General features: G+C 32.7%; 2 protein-coding genes across 6 annotated transcripts in view; one reads left to right on the forward strand and one right to left on the reverse strand.

Annotated features, from left to right (window-relative positions):
• The window catches only part of LOC107445483 (protein trapped in endoderm-1), an 89,981-nt gene that overhangs the window by 24,703 nt on the left and 47,811 nt on the right, over nt 1-17,467 (reverse strand). The window contains exon 1 of one of the 5 annotated variants that reach the window (XM_087151729.1): nt 16,955-16,976. The exons of the other annotated variants lie outside the window; for them this stretch is intronic. The gene's annotated coding sequence lies outside the window, so the exon portion shown is untranslated. Of the gene's footprint in view, nt 1-16,954; nt 16,977-17,467 lie in introns of those variants that run through there. 5 annotated transcript variants of the gene reach the window in all.
• LOC139426857 (uncharacterized) lies at nt 93-3,091 on the forward strand. The gene is made up of 2 exons (XM_071186963.1): nt 93-123; nt 2,619-3,091. The coding sequence occupies exons 1-2, from the start codon at nt 93-95 to the stop codon at nt 3,089-3,091; spliced, it is 504 nt and encodes a 167-aa protein (XP_071043064.1).

Here is a 17,467-nt window from a genome sequence, read left to right on the forward strand (position 1 = left end):
TAAATTTAAAATTTTAATTATAACTTTTCATAAATTAAATAAATTTAAAGTATTACTTAAAATATTTTTTTTCTCCAATGCCCGCCTGGGGAATGACCTTCCGTCAATACAGGCATCTGAAAGGTAGATTTGATGGCCACTCTCCTTCAGGGACACCATATTAGGTGGGCCAATACTGCTGCCACTGTAAGGACAGATAGTACAGAGAATGAAAGAACATCCATGCCTTGCCCGGGATTCGAACACAGAACCTTTCTTATGCCAGGCCAGTTCCCTGACCCCTACACAGTCCGATCGGCATGTATACTCTCTTTACATCCATAGTATCCCCAAGAGGTTTTGAGCACGCTGATTGGATTTCTCGGCAACGCCTTCTGTGACGTACGGATATTTCATTCTGCCATGTTTGTTTTTCAGCATTGAGCTCAAAATATCTTGGGAATACTGTAGATGTAAAGGAAGTTTACATGTGTCCGGTCGGCTGAAAAAAAAATATTTAAAATATGATATAAAAATTTAGGTAAGATCGTAAATAACGATATCAAATAAAAATATCAATTTCTGCATGATCTTAATATTACTTGTAAAATATTTTATATAAGAACATTTACAATCAACACATTGTCTGTTGACAATTTAAGCTAACGCAAATTTGTCGATATGTAGCTACAACCCCAAACTAACAGTTTTCGTATTGAATACGCATTTTCTAAATACGTATTTTCTGAATACGTGTATTTTGATACATTAAATACGTATCTTCTGATTACCTATACAGGGTTATTCATAATTCCCTTCACCTGTAAACGCCATTTTTCTTTACAACTGGCTTCAGTGGTACATGTTACTGCCATCTACCGGCAACTACTTAAATTAAAACTTGAATACTTTCGGAATAATTTAATATGTTCTTGTTTGCCATATTCGTCGGAGGGAATTAGGAATAACCCTGTATTTGTTGTAATAACAATCGCGTTAGTTTTTCCGAAAACAAACGGAAAATGAAATAGTCCTAATATAACTTTTTAAATTGTTCCATGATCACCCGAAGGTTGGTGTAAATTTTTAATTCACCAAAAAAAACGGGAATTCTCGTTCTATAATCTAGCCCAAATTGAGAAGTGTTTATCACATTATAGAATTATATTAACATTACATATTAACATTATGGAATTATCATTATCGAATCATCATTTTTTTCCACCGTGGAAGAGAAATTAACACTTCTTCCCAAGAGAAACACCCAACTCCTCCTGCTATCAAAACCATGCAAAAAAATTACTCTTGTAAATGTGAAACCTTTCGACTCCTTAATGAAAAATGAGCGGCATTTCTTTGATGTTAATTGACTAAAATCTTTTCTTCTATTTTATTTATCTTTATCATTTACCATTCCCCTCCACTTTTCTATAGAAATACTCTGAACTAGATCCATTTCTCTTCGTTAAGAATGGGCCTGCAACTAGCTTGACGACAAAGCTAACTTTCAGCTCGTTCGTCATATTGTTTTAGTGCCCAGAACTGTTTAAGTAGTCATTAAAACGTAGTTAACTTGTTCTAGCTCCTGATGTAAAAACCCCAGAGGGCGGCAATAGCTATGAGATTATATTTTTCGTTACGAGTTTTTCATTGTTTGCGATTGGTTTTGCTTTTTTTTTTTTTTTTTTTAATCAATTTTTATTCGAAGATATGAGAGAGCCATTAATTAACTTATTTTAAGTTTCAGGAATCGAAAAATTTGGAAATAAAGTTAAGGTTGTTCTTTGAAGACGCCGAAAGGGAGTAAAGCTTAAAGAATAAAATGCTATTTTTCTAAATGCTGTGCGCTTGAGCTCATAATAGTTATTTATGACGGTAAAAGTAATGTTTTATCCATCTTTAATGAAGGTTTTATCCATCTTTAATCTATGCCAATTATAAAAGGGGCACAAACCGTAAATATGAAGGAAAGTCACCGTTTTTAAAATATAAAAAGTGTTTTTGATCGAATTTTTTTAATCTTTTTTAAGTTACATTAACACTTCTTTGTTTGGACAAAATGTGCAAATGTTGAGAATTTTTCATTGGTTTTGATGATTTTGTCTAAGTGAAAAAATCTTACGAAGTAAGCCATTAATTTTTTTTTAATATTTTAACTATTTGTTCGTTTTAAAGTCCAGGAATATTTTCGACATTAATTCCTCATTCTTCCTTTCAAAAAAAAATTATACATAAAACATAAGAAACAATATTTATTTATAATTCGATTAATTACAAAACGTTTTAAATATAAAACCCCAAAATCACAGAAAATTTTACTATACCAATGCAAATGGTTAATAAAATCAAAAGTTTAAATTATTGATTTTGTGAAAGATAAAATATTTTTTAAATTATTGTTGTTTGTAAATAAAAAAAAACAATAAAATTATTAAAAAAACATTTTTAATTGAATAAGAGGTTCAGAAGTTTCAAGCAAAATTTTAATTTAATATAAACATGGTTTTTGACTACATGCAGGTATCGTACATAATAATAGCCAGACTTGGAACATAACGTAATGGTTCATAAAAGCAAAACTTCTATTTAACTTTGTAAATCATAAAAGTACTCCTGCAGAAGAAATATTAATCTCCTAGCTTCTGAGGGAAGGACAGTTGTTCTGCAGTGGATTCCATCTCATGTAGGAATAAATGGTAACGAATGGGCTGATACATTAGCAAAGAAGGGAACAGAGATTTTGCAGGCAGGTAATGCCAAAGTACCATTTTCATCAATTAAAAGAATTATAAAAAATATTGAGAAGAAAAGCTATGATGCTAATTTAGTAGAAGAAATCAAGAATAAGAAATGGAGGTATTCAATTAATAAAATTCCAAACTCCCCTAGATCCACTGCAGCGGCGGCGTTCCGTCTGGAGACTGGACATGACTGCCTTGCTAAACATCTATACAGAATTGGTATATTTGGCAGTCCTATGTGCACTTTGTGCAACCAGAACTTTGAGATGGACAAAGATCATTTGCTCAGTAGTTCTTCATTAAATGAAGAAGATTTATTCAATCGATATTGGCGAGCTAGGGAGTTGATGCAATTGGTATCCAGCGACTGATTCTCGTTCATGTTTAAGTGATTCACGTTTTGCAAGTATTTATTGTTCTTGTTATTACATTGTTCTTGTATTGTTCAATGGTTCAGTTTTTGTTTTATATGCTCCAATCTCATGCATCTTCGATGCATGGGGGCCAATGATGTAAAGTCAAGTGCTTTTGCAATAAAATTTTAAAAAAAATCATAAAAGTAAAAATTTAAACTAATGCTTGCAGCAAATATATACATAAAATGAAAAAAAAAAACATTCTCAATTGAATAAGAAGTTAAGAGGTTTCTAGCCAAACTTAAATTAAATTTAAATATGATCTTTACCGTCAACACGTGCAGCTATTACACATAATATAATTCATATTAATGCTGAACAATTGAAACATGCAAGATGGCTTCAGATGTCTATCAGCGGTCAAGGTGAGTCATTATTATAAATAATGAAGAATTCATTATTCATACATCACTCAAACGTGAAAGGTCAACGTGTAGAAAGAATGTTGCAAAATTATGTTGTTTTTTTTTAAAGTTTTGTTTTTACTCAAAGATGCAAAACAGGATAAGGAATTTGCTTAAGAATTAGAAAAAAATTATGCAGGGGAGAGTTTTTCATGCTTGCCAAGATCACGCACCCTTGTTAGATTGGCCTGCTTTGGTTAAAGCAGAATTGATAAATGTCTTTGTTAGGCGAATTCATAAATATCTCTTTAAGATATGGACTAAAGTTGATCTATTTTTAAAAAAAATTTTTGCATACATAGTGCAAATTAAATTCAAGCTTCTAATGGTTAAATTGAAATACATATGAAGGCATTTAGGTAAAAATTTACAATTGGGTGCCCCTTTTAATTTTGATAACTTTGAAGCCAAGATCAGCGCCAAAGTGTATTTAGATTCTTGCTACATTTTTATACAAATCTTTCAACAATTCGTTAAAATATTTAATAATGATGTCAACTTTCTAATAAATTTTTTTTTCACATTTTATTTTCAAATATATAAATCTTTATTTTATTTTATAAGAGCCGGCCGATCTAGTTCTAAGTCTACGACTTTAAATATTCACCTCCGTGGCCTTATAATTTTGAACCCAGACCGGAAGACAAGGGAACTCGTAGATCAAGCATTGGGACAACCTAGCTTTTGTGGAGAACTTTTTGATGGAACCAACCCGCATTTGCGCTACATGGAGAGGAAAAACCATGATAATATTCCACAGCTTAGCCTGATGACAAAAGGCTTCTAGCCTATGATCCGTCTACCACTGAGGTTATTTTATGTCGGCACTGCGGACTGCGCAAGCCAGGATCTGAATAGTATGTATCAACCAGCCATCGCTGTGAGCCACAGCGGCTCAAATATACAAATCTTGTGGTAACCTTATTCAAAGGTAGCAAATAAAATTGTAACCAAAAACAGATTTGCGTGACCGTAGTGACTCAGGGGATATAAAGTGCTTACTTTCCAATGAGGTGAACCAGGTTCGAATTCCAGCGATGGCAGGTTGATACCCAGCTCGCACCAACCACAGTGCTGACGTAAAATACCCTCAGTAGTAGATGGATCAAGGGTTGGAGTCTCTCTGACGTCAGGCTAACCGTGGGAGGTTTTCGTGGTTTCTCGCTCCATGCAACGCAAATGCGGGTTAATTCCATTCCTACACGAAAACAAATTTCTCCCAATTCTTGATCCAGGAGTTCCTTTGTTTTCTGGATTGGTTTCAAAATTTCGTTGTTGAACATTAGTAGTCGTAAACCCAAGAAATTGAATCGGCTGTTTAACAACGGTTAAAAAGTGTAATAAAATTTAGCATAATTTGTCGCCAATCCAAATTGCACCCGATTCTACACTCTAACATGCATTTTTATATTTATAAGAATAATTTACATTTTTATTTACATAATTGTATGTGCTAATTCGTATGTAAATAAAAATCAGCATTAATGGTGTCGGAATAATTTTCATGCAAAGAAGTGTTTTTTTTTTTTTCTTTTTTTTTTTTTTAAATTTATTACTAGAACAGCTTAGGAAAACTTAAAGAAAAAACATAAGTGTTATTTTAGTGGCTCCGCTGAAATCGGATTTAGTTTGTCTAAGAATAGCAGAAAGCAATTTACAAAACAACAATCTATTTCCTGAAAAACCAGAAATAAAATCTTTTAAAAAATAGAAAATTTAGTGTTTTGAAACTGTAACTTCATATGTTCAAAAAAACTTAAATTTCTGGAGGCTATGATTGACTAGCTTCTCTCAGTTTTCTTTTCTCATTTTTAAAAATATGGCGTTTGTTTATTCATTATATTTTTTATTAAAGTAGTTTGAACGAGAAATAAAAACAATTCATACGAATCAATCAAATTTATCTTTTTTTGTGCCCACATTCCACAACAGTAACTAATAATTTAAAAACAGTATTATACTCATTAAAAAAGAGGCATGCCGAAAACAGGTTTTTTAAATGTGTAATAAAAAGACTAGAAATTTTTGCCTTACTATAAGACAGGGTAATTTTAAAACGTTATAACAAAACAACTCATAAACGTTAATGATTTTAATTAATGGGCCATAAATTTTAATTACTCATTGAAAAGAAATAATGACCTCGAATCAAACAATCGTTATCACGCTATCCAGTGAGTGAATGACATTAATGGGGATTTTTTGTAATCTTTTAAATAAAAATAATTGAAACAAAAGTTGCCTGGAAGTTAACTTATTCCTAAAAAGAAACTATTTCCCTAGCTTTTATATTTCAGTCCTTTTTATTCAATATATTTCGTTTATCTGAATATATTACAACCTTATCAACTTCTTCGGATTTTGGTTATTTTGACGGTCACGACATATAAATAAAACAAACATAGACAAACCATCAAATCTGGTTTTTAACTCAGCCTGATCAACATCACCAAGATCTTTTTTTAAAAAAACATGAAGAATGGTAAATCGTTTATTTTATTTTTCACTAAAATAAAGTTAAAGTTTACATTTTGATTAAATATTTTCTTTTTCCCCCCGGTTTTTTTCAAATAAAAAGAAGATTGAATTTCAAATTTAATTAAATTTAAATTTAAATTTTATTAAATTAAATTTCAAATTTTATTAAATTAATTTTTATTATAATAACTAAAAGGAAAAATAAATACTTTTCTTATAGAAGCTAAATGTTAATAATTAGAGCCCGGATTTTGATGACCTAAAAAATCTCAATTAATGCCCTTAAAAAGTGCAAAAAATGCCCTTATGAACTGCAAAAAATGCCCTTAAAATGCGAAAATTGCGCTAAAAATGCCTTATGACATGACTTAAATAGAAGTAAAAATATTGAACTAAAACAATGTTTTACTCTTCAAAATTATTATGAGTCATTTCAAAAAATATAAAGCAATGCAATACTTGCTCTACGTTCATTAAAGTTCGACAAATATGTTTTATATCCAAAAATAACAAAAAAAGGAAAATACATTGACTCCAAAACATTTTCATTTTGTATAGAAACTTAAATGAATATAACAACTTCCATCTCATAATATTACTAAATATCAGAATTACAGTGGATTATTAATTTTTTTTTTTAATATTTTGAAATGTAAACGAGCGTCTCTTGTCTGAAAGCAAATTTTTATACCAGGAGAAGCTTCTTTCAACGTCTACTGATGTTATTGGTGCGTACTTGAAAAGGACGGTCACACTTACTGACAATTCTTCTTTAATTTGAAAAGATGTTGCTTCACCTGTTAATATCCTAGAAATTTTTTTCATTGTTTGGAAGCCAGTGTAATAATAAAAAATTATAAAAAATAATGAAAATTAGAAAAATGTAACAAAAAATTTAAAAAATGCTTTAAAATGCAAAATACGCCCCAAAATTTTAAAGAAAATGCCCTATAAATCTCAAAAAATGCTCAAAAAGACAAAGAATGTCCAAAAATGCAAAACATTCAAAAAAAATTCAAATGTCATCAAAATCCGGACCTTATTAATAATGAACTGTTACAACTACTGTTTCGAGATTATTAGTTATTACCAAATAATGACGCTGGGTGAAAATAAAACCTTTTTTTAAAAAAGTTGTAATTTCTAAATAGAAACTTGATAATTTCTAAATTGACCACTTTAGTTTTAAGTTTAACTTTTAAAAAAATAGTGCAAATGCATGGTTTCAGATCAAAATATAACAGCTTTCTTATGAATATATTTTAATGAACACGAAGATCTTGATTTCATTGAAATAAATTTTAAATAATTGAGTTACTAGTTTTAATCTTTTTGGACAAGTGCACGAACGAGTACTTAAGTTTTAACAGTTAATGGAACTATCAAACTTCAGCTTGCTATAATAATAATTATTACTTTACTACCACTTTAAACATAGATAACGTACAATGAACATCAGACTTCGTAATTATAACGTTGCCCAGTTATCAATAGAATTAACTTTTATCAAGCTATAACTATTAGACTATTTAACAGGAAAAAACTAAAAAAAAAAAATTTTTTTAAAAATAACAGTAACTCAATTCCAGTACTTTTATCATGACTCATTTCAAAGAACTAATTGTGGTGTCTGATTAAGAAAATATTTTTTAAATAATTTTACTGTACTATTTTCCGTTGAACAGCCGATCCAATTTTGACTTGACGAATACCAATATTCAACTACGTACCCATGTAATTTCAAACCCAATCCAGAAGATAAGGGAACTCTTGTAAAAAGTAATGGGAAAAATTTTTGATTTCGTGGAAGACTTTTTTTGGCAGAAATAACCAACATTTGCGTTACATGGAGAGAAAAACCACGAAAACCTCCCACGATTCGCCTGACGGCCAGGGGACTTTAACCTCAAGGAGGTTTTTACCCATGATCTGCCTGTCACTGAATATATTTTGCGTCAGCACTGTGGTCGGCGTGTGACTGGTGCAGAATTCGTATCTGATCTGTGGGATTCGAGCCTGGGTCACCTCATTGGAAGAAGACACGACCTCAAGGCCACCACGAAACCATTTTTTAAATATTAAAATTAATGTGTATCAGAAATTTTTTTACAAGTATTTCAGTGATAATTAGCCAGAAGCCGTGGTGGCTCAGGGGATAGAGCGTTTACCATCCAATGAACTGACCCGAGTTCGAATCCCAACAATGTCTGATCTATACGAATTCTGTACTCGGCTCGCAGCAACCATAGAGCTGACGTGAAATATCCTCAGTGTTAGACGGATCATAGGTTAGTCATAGGTAGAGTCCCCTTGCCGTTAGGCTAATTGTGAGAGGTTTTCCATGTTTTCCTCTCAATGTAAAGCAATTGCGGGTTAGTTCCATCAAAAAGTTCCCCATATTGGCAAAAGTCTCTCAATACTTTATCCAGGAGTTCCCTCGCCTTTTGGATTGGGTTCAAAATGAAGAGACAACGGAGTTGAAAATTGGTAAGAATTAAACCCAAAATTGGGTCGGCTGTACAACGACGGTTATAAAATAATTAGCTAAAAAAAAGTGTCATACTTATGGTCAATTCCTGCCTTTGTTTATACGCTATTTTTGTTATTTATTTTTGGTAAGTATTTTTTTAAGAGAACTTAACGCACGCGTAATCAGAGAAGTAGCTATAATTTCTCCACACCCTCAAGACATGGAAGTTCTTCCCAAAAATAAAAAAAGAGAGAGACGAAGAGCGGGAAATGTTTTGATAAGTGTTTCAGGTTCGAAGCGATGCGCATCCGAACAACATCTTTAATGAGACGTTTCAAGAAAACTTTCTCTTTTCATCCTCCATCATTTTTTCTCTCTCAGGAGTCTGATTTTCGGAAAAACAAAAAGAAAATCGAGTGAGAAAATAGGCAATATCTTTTTCTTTCTTTAAAAAAAAAAAAAAAAAAAAAAAAAAAAAAAAAAAAAAAGCGAAAACTAACTACGATTTGAAATTTCTCGAAAGGATTTAAAGTTAGAAACCATTGTATGGAGAAGATCTAAAATTTGAAAATCAAAAGCAATGGAGCAAGAACAATGTGAATACGCGTCTCATTTCGATACATCTTATTCAATTAAAGATTTCGAAAATTTTTATTAATGCTTTATAAGAGCTTGGGAAGTATACTTTCCACCAAATCCTTTAATTTTAAATGCTGATGAGGAGCTATTTTCTAACCCAGAGGTCGCCAAAGTGGTCTATATAGACCCCCAGGGGTCTATTTAACATAAGCGGGGGTCGATCTGAGCCAGGGGGTCGATCCGAACCGGAAGGGTCGATTGGTCGAAGGATTATCAGTATTTTTCAGATATGTGACAATTAGAAATAAAAGAAGAAGACTTGGAAATATATACAAGTAATCTTCAAAAATTGAACAATTAGAAATAAAAGAAGAAGACTTGGAAATATATACAGGTAATCTTCAAAAATTGAGCGACGATTTTAAACTGCGTTTTGTTGATTTGGAAAACATTGACATCCCTGATTGGATTATTGTGCCATTTTCTGCTCAAATTTCCAAGTTCCTATATGGTTGAAGCCGGTTTCAGTCACGTAAATTCAATCTTAACTAAGAACAGAAATAAATTAAATGTTGAGTTTCGAGGGGATTTAAGATTAAAATTGACCAATTTTGAACACAATATAACGAACCTTGCAAAAGAAAAAAAAAACACCAGGCACACTTATTGATTAAGAAACAATAAATCCGTAGCTATTTTACTTATTATTTCTACTTACTTATGATTACTTATTATTTCATAAATATTAAGGTATTTATATTTCAACATTAATATATTTTTCATAAAACTATTGTTACACTATGTACTATTACTTTAATAAATGTTCAAAATCATAAAATAAATGTGCAAACACAGTATCTAATAGAGTTTTATTTTAATTAACAGAAAATTACTTTTATGGGGGTCGATGGAGATTTCGAAAAATTATGTAGGGGTCGATGATCAAAAATGTTTGACAACCCCTGTTCTAACCTATGTTTTGTGCGGCTATCTGCTGACAACGTCTGGAAAAAAACGAAGAGCTTTTTTGTTTACATCAAATGTGGGTAACAGTAAAGGTTTGCATTGGGTCAAAAAGAAAGGCTATCATTAGGGGGCTCTTGTGTGTAATACGCTTATTTATTTAAACAATACCATTGATCTTACTTGTATAAGCACAGAATTTATAAACTCGATTATTTATAAGAGCAGAAGTTCATGTTTATGAGCAATACTTAACAGTAGATAAAATTATGAAAATCCCACAAACTTTACCTAAAAAAAAAATGCTCTTAAAACTCAAATCAGTTTTAGGTAATAAGCTAAATTATTTTTTTCTGACAAATTAATCTTAATCCTAAAAGTATTTTAATATGATATTGTTCGATACCATATGAAGATTTAACACAATCAACAGCATGATGGTTGCATTATGACATTGCGCAGAGATCTCCTTTAATTCCGAGACAAGCTAATACCGATTGATCTGAAGCTAGGTAGGCTTAAAGCCGACACCGGTGATACAATCCCAGTACTTCCCAATAATAGCTTAGTGTTTTAACTACTGCATAACTACCAACTCTTCCGCATATTGCGGAAGATTTAATTTTTACATTTAATATGTAAATAAAATGTCTATATTCATACTTGACTCAAGTTTAATTTAATATTTTTGGAAATGTCTTAGACATCATCCCACTTACTTGTACACTGGAAATCTTAATAGAATGATTATGTTAAATGTTTGGCATGGGAAAGGGAGAGGTTGCACGAGCGTAAGCTAACAGAGTTGGCTTTAGTAGATATGATTTAATAAGTGAATTTGAATATTTCGTAGAAAAAAAACTGTTTTATGCAAAGAAACAATAATTATTGCGAAGTAATCATCGGGATTGGTGAGCGACAGCGAACCGGAGGCTTTGCCCCCAATTATTTAAATCCTATTTGCATATATGAAACAAGTGCGTGGATTTTTCAGTGTCCCGATTTGTAACGCCAACTACAACCACAAAGGCGCCAAATTAATTTTAAACTTGCAAATTAAAAAAAAAAAAAGAAAAAAACATGTAGAGGTTTGCTAAGGGGTGTCTATGAGTTATACCCTTTTTTTCGGTCTTCTTTTGTAATGTATATATTTGAAGTTTTGTGTGAGTCGCTGAGCAGAAACTGCCAAGACTTGGCGATTATTCAGCTGCAGATCATGATCCAGAAATCTTCTCAAGTAATTTAATAAAAATAATTTCCAAATGAACAGTTCAAACTTTTGTTGCTGTTGTTTTAAACAAAGAAATTGCATCTCAAAGTGAAAAAGAGAAATATTCCACACAGATGAAAAATTTTCGAACAGAGAAAAAAAATTGAAGGAAAAAAAAAAGAGAAAACAGTAATTGGTGAACCACATATGTCACATTCCATCATTGTAGTAGAATAATTTATTCAAGCATAAGGCTGTATTTTTTTCAATAAAAGCAGCTTATATGAAATCGTCAATATATCCATCCTAGCGTGGTAAATGACACCATAACATCAAGAATATTCAAAAAACCAAAGATATCATAATTACAACATGCTCGAAGGAGAGATGAAAAGCAAAAGCGGTGATACGGTCCCTTGGAAGCCGCCAGCGATTATATCTTACCATTTCCAATTATCATTTGTCATACACACCTCTAAGATAAAATGGAAATGACGGTGTCGCTTAGATGACTGACCCCTGACCATCATGATTTGCTAATGACTTCATTCCATCAATCCATGATTTGTTCCATTTTTTTATTTTTTTTTTATCTTTGGATGCGTGGTAAAATCGCTCACTATGATTAATGATGTTTGATTCTTTGTTGCCAAACTCATATGAGAAGAAAAAGTAATATTGTACAGTGGGATCTGCTTAAATTGGCGTTTCTATAGAAGTTAATTTAGAAAGGTGATCAAGTTATTATGGGGGACGGATGAACGAGTCTCACCGTCCAATGTATTTAACTGATCATATGAGTATAACAGCAAAGAATCAAACATTATTATTCATATTCATCCACCCACCTCTATAAATTGACTAACTTCATACGATAACCGCACCACTAGAAGCAATGATGTCAACTTAAACAGGTTCAACCATACAATGTACTTAACTGCTCATATGAGTTTAACAGCAAAGAATCATCAAGCATCATTATTCATATTCAAGTTGACCTCATTGCATCTGGTGGTTAACTTATAAAGTTAGTCAATTTATAGAGGTGGATGGATGAATATGAATATTGACTAACTTTATAAGTTAACCACCAGATGCAATGAGGTCAACTTGGATATGAATAATAATCATTATTCATATTCAAGTTTCATCATCTGGTGGTTAACTTATAAAGTTAGTCAATTTATAGAGGTGGATGGATGAATACGAATAATGATGCTTGATCCCTTGTTATTAAACTCATATGAGCAGTAAAGTACATTGTACAGTGATACCTGTTAAACTGACCACATATGGTGCATTCTTTTAGAGGTTTACTTAGAAGGGTGGTCAACTTAAAGAGGAGGATGAGGGTCTTTTTATTATCATTTCTTATGCTATTTTTAGATATAATAAGATTCATATATTTCTTACATACACTATCTTGTCAAAAGTATCAGTCAAAGCTGTTATGTTGGTAGAAGCATAAAGAAGTGTGGTAGAACGTGGTAAAAGTGTGGGGGCGTTTCTAGTGGTTTGGCCTGGGTCTGTTAGTTCCTGTGGTTGGAAACATGATCTCTGAGAAGTATGTGGACATTCTGGACAATGCTCTCACTCCCAACTCTATGGCAATATTTCGGGGAAGGTCCATTTCTCTTCCAGCAGAATAACTGCTCCATTCACACACCGAGACTTGAACAGACTTGGTTTGGCGAAATGGGTGTTCAAAAACTGGAGTGGCCTTCTCAGAGAGTCCAGATATAAATACCATAGAACACCGGACGTATTAGAACCTAGATTACGTAGCCAGCTAAATTGACCACAGTCACTGCAAGCACTGACTTCAGCTGTGATGAATTCCTGGAAGTAAATTCCTGTGGCCACCTATCTAAAACTGCGGAAAGTATTCACAGACGTGTGCAGGCTGTCATCGATATAAAAGGGGGACGATCGATTCAAAAAGGAGAACTTGCATTGGAAGCACGTGTGCAATAAGCCAAGAAGCAGACAAAAGAAAAGAAGGATGCTTGAATGATTTAAAAACTTTACGGATCTACATCAAGGTCAGGGACAGAGCTGTCTGGAGAAATATTGTGAGGCAGGATACGGTTTACTCTGGGCTGTATTGCCAATAAAGAGAAAGGGTTTAAATTTTTATTTTAACGGGCAACATTGAAACGTGGTGGCTGAGGAGATAGAGCTTCGCCTTCCGGGGTAAGAGTCCCAGCATTGGCTGGTCGATACGAATTTCGTACCCAGAATGCACCGAATACAGTGCAGACGTAAAATTTTCTAAGTGGTTAACGGATCATGGATTAGAGTCCCTTTGCCGTTAGGTGAACCGTAGGAGGTTTTCGTAGTTTTCCTGTCCACGTAACGCAAATGCGGGTTAGTTGCTCCATGAAGGCAAATTTCTCCCAATACTCTTGATCCAGAAGTTCCCTAGTCATCTAAATTGGGTTCCAAATTACAAGGCTACGGAGTTGAGCATCAGTAATCGTAAACTCAACAAATGGGGTCGGCTGTTTAACGACGATTATAAATAAATAACTCAATGAACAAATAAATTGGACTAATATATATGTATATATAAAAGAAAACGGTCAACATACACAACAGGTTGCAAAGCTGAACTGAAATTTTTGAGCTCATACGAAAATAAATTTAGAAAAATTGGAATTCTACTCTTTTGTATGTATTGCGTGTGTGTTTTTTGAGGGAGAAGGTAACTTATGAGATCATTAGTTAATTCGTACTAAAAAATAAAACACGGAGTGTGAAAAACTATTTTGACCATTCTTCAGTTTCAAAAAAAAAGAGGAAAAAAAGAGCTAATTCAAAAAAAAAAAAAGAAAAAAAGATTATGAACTCAATGAACCAAGCGAAATACGAAAGTGTTGTGTATATTAAGACCTGTGTATCTAAATAATTCAGAGATAGATTTGTTTCAAATCTAATAAAGAGAAGAAAAAAAAAACTTCATTCCTCTTCTTTTCTTTCTATGCAGCTCTCTACAAAGAAAATTCAGCAATCTTAAAAATCTGTGTCTTCATTAAAAAAATTAAAGTCGGTGACTTTGACTACCCCTGTCAGATTTCATTATTAAAAATATAAAAGTCTTCGTACGGAAAAAAAAACTTACAAAAAATGATAGAAACAAAAATAAAATAAAAGTTAAAGCGCGTGCCTTTCAATTACTTTCTTAGCACAGAAAGAGGTCACAGAAACATTTCACTCTGATGTATGACCTGGGGTGGAAGAGGTCATAGTTGAAGCGAAAAAAATTATTTTTTCAACGCGACGCAAAAGATACTGTTATGGGCCTGACAGACGCGAGAATTTTACGGCGCCTAAATGATATAAAATGGAGCTTTTTATTTATTTATTTTTTTTCCAAACCAGAGCAAAAGAACACTTTGTAAAAATGGAGGATTATCTTGAGATTTTTTTTGATTGTGACGAACTTTAACCTTGCAACGCGCCGAAAAGGGGATGTTCGACAGGGCTCGCTGAAAATATAACGGAAGATGAAAGACATTTTATATAAATTTTAGACGCCTTTGCGTGGTAAAAGCTGTCATGGTTATATCCGAAGAAAAAATAGAATTGTTCAGATGTAAATTATTTAGAAGTTTTTACATCGAAAAATTCTTTGAGGCCGAAGCGTTGCACAACAAATTTCTATTCATTAAGGGAAAAAAAAATTTAATTTTTCAGCTAAAATTGAAATAAAATGAACTAAAACTTAAACTTATCCTAAAAATTAAAAAAATAAAATAAAATAGAAATCTAATAAAATATAGGAGTGATGTACACAAATTTTATTTTATTTTATAAGCGTCGGTGAACAGCCGATCCAATTTTATGGGCTTACGACTACTAATATTCAACTCCGTAGCCTTGTAATCTTGAACCCAATCCAGAAAACAAGAGAACTCCTGGATCGAGTATTGGGAGAAATTTTGCCTTCGTGGAGGACTTTTTTGATGGAACTAACCCGCATTTGCGTTACATGAAGAGGAAGACCACGAGAACCTCAACCGGTCAGCCTGACGGCAAGGGGCCTCTGATCCATGATCCGTCTACCACTGAGGATATTTCACGTCAGCACTGTGGTCGGTGCAAGCCGGAAGCGGAATTCGTATCGACTGGGATTCGTACCCGGTTCGCCTTATTGGAAGGCGAACGCTCTATCCCCTGAACCATCGCGGCTCTATGTACACAAATTGTGAAGAATAAATAAATAAATTATTGTAAAAAAAAATTACATTCAGATCACATAGAAAAATTACGTAACTCATTTGTCTATAGCGTTTTTTTTTTTTTTCAAGTAAAAAGTGGCAACACGGGTGATTTTCATTAGATATTTATTTTTCAGATAAACGATAGCTCTGCTAACTATAATTATTAATAATAAAGTTTTTGACATTTGAGCCTGAAGTGATAGCACGGCACGCTATTGTCTTTTCAAAGCTGAAGTAGTAGATAAGAAAAAATATCTACTTGGCTTAAACATACATGCACCATTTACGTCAAAGGCACTTTTAATGGGTTTTTTCCCCTACAAACATGTAAGAGCATTTTTTACAGCATAATATTTGTGTTTAGGCATTAACTCAATCCCTTCCTACAACGATTGACACTTGTCATGCCGTCATATCGAGAGAGAAAAGTGGTGGATTTTTTTTTTTTTTTTTTTGCTATTTGTTAATTTTAGAAAAAAATAATACTTTTAAAAGAGCCGTGGTGGTTTAAGTGATAGAGCGTTCGCCTCTCAATGATGTGACCCAAGTTCGAATCCCAGCGGCAGCTGGTTGATACGAATTTTGCTCCCGTCTCGCACCGACCACAATACGATCATTAAATACCCACTATGGTAGGCTGATTATGGGTTAGAATCCCCCTTGCAGCCGGGCTGACCATGAGAGGTTTTCGTGGTTTTACTCTCCATATAACGCAAATACGGCTTTGTTCCATACGAAAAATCCTCCACGAAGACTAGTTTGTCCCAATGCTTGTTTCAGGAGTTTCTTTGCCTTCTGGGTTGGGTTTAAAATTACAAAGCTACGAAGTTGAACATTGATAGTCGTAAACTCAGGATCGACTCTTCAACGCCGGCTATAAAATAAATTACTTTCATAGCTATTACATAACATAATCGACATTGTATTTAGTGTAGATATCAGATTAGATTTGGTAACTAACCCTTTTAATAAAAATTTATATCGTCCTCAATTAAATTAAAACCTTACCTTACTAGTCGCAGCAAATTTGTAATGAATAGTTGCTCTATTTGACACTTTAATAATCCTTACATTTTGATTTTATCATATATTAATTAAGAAAAAAGGAAAGAAGACATGAATTAAAGTGAAGTTTTTAAATTTATATCTTAAAGGGGGGGGGGCGAGGGATAAATTTTATGATTTATAGGGTTAATTAATCTACTTATAGATTTCTGGCTAAAGTGTAGAATTAAGTACCCCTAAATAGTTCTGTAACTTAGAGCTTTTACTGTATATTAAATCTCCCATTTTCCTAATATTTTTATCACGCTTGCTTATTAATTAGAATATCTCATTACTCTTGTATTCTAATAGAACATAAAAATTACTAAAATAAAACAAACTTTTACCAAATGTTTACTTTAGATATTAATAAACACAGAATAAAATACAGTTTCTAATTTCTACCTTTATACACGAGATACGTAATTAAATGAAGTAATTACTCACCACTAGCCATTAAAACATCGTAGTATTTCCAAATATCAATCAATCTATTACTCTTTTAAACAGAACGATAAACACTTCTCTTTCGCCAATTACCAAAACAATATTCGTACTTGCGTTAAAAGAACGACAGAAAAAAAAACCCACGTGTTTGTCAACGGCTGATAATTAAGAACTAAACAGAGAAAAGTTTGAGGAAGCGCTTTGAGTTTCGTTTTTGTCGTCGTCGGGAGTTAGGACAGAGATTTGGGGACATCCACCTTTTGAGTCAAGCGTATCATGCGAAAACGGCGAAGTTGAATTATAAAAATTACGCACGTAAGACGCACGTGAACGCGCTTCAAGAATAACCATGTGCTTATGCCGAATGAAAAGCTTAAATATTCATGGCACGGCAGACATCTGGCAATGTTTTTTTCAAGTTAATGCAATAATGTGTGCATATTTGAAATTTTATGACTACTATTTGGAATTATTATTGTAACTGTATGACTAGAACAATAATGGAGTTAGCTT

This window comes from Parasteatoda tepidariorum, chromosome 9, assembly GCF_982258835.1.
Source record: "Parasteatoda tepidariorum strain Cologne lab strain chromosome 9, Ptep-v5.0, whole genome shotgun sequence".
Classification (NCBI taxonomy): Eukaryota; Metazoa; Arthropoda; class Arachnida; order Araneae; family Theridiidae; genus Parasteatoda; species Parasteatoda tepidariorum.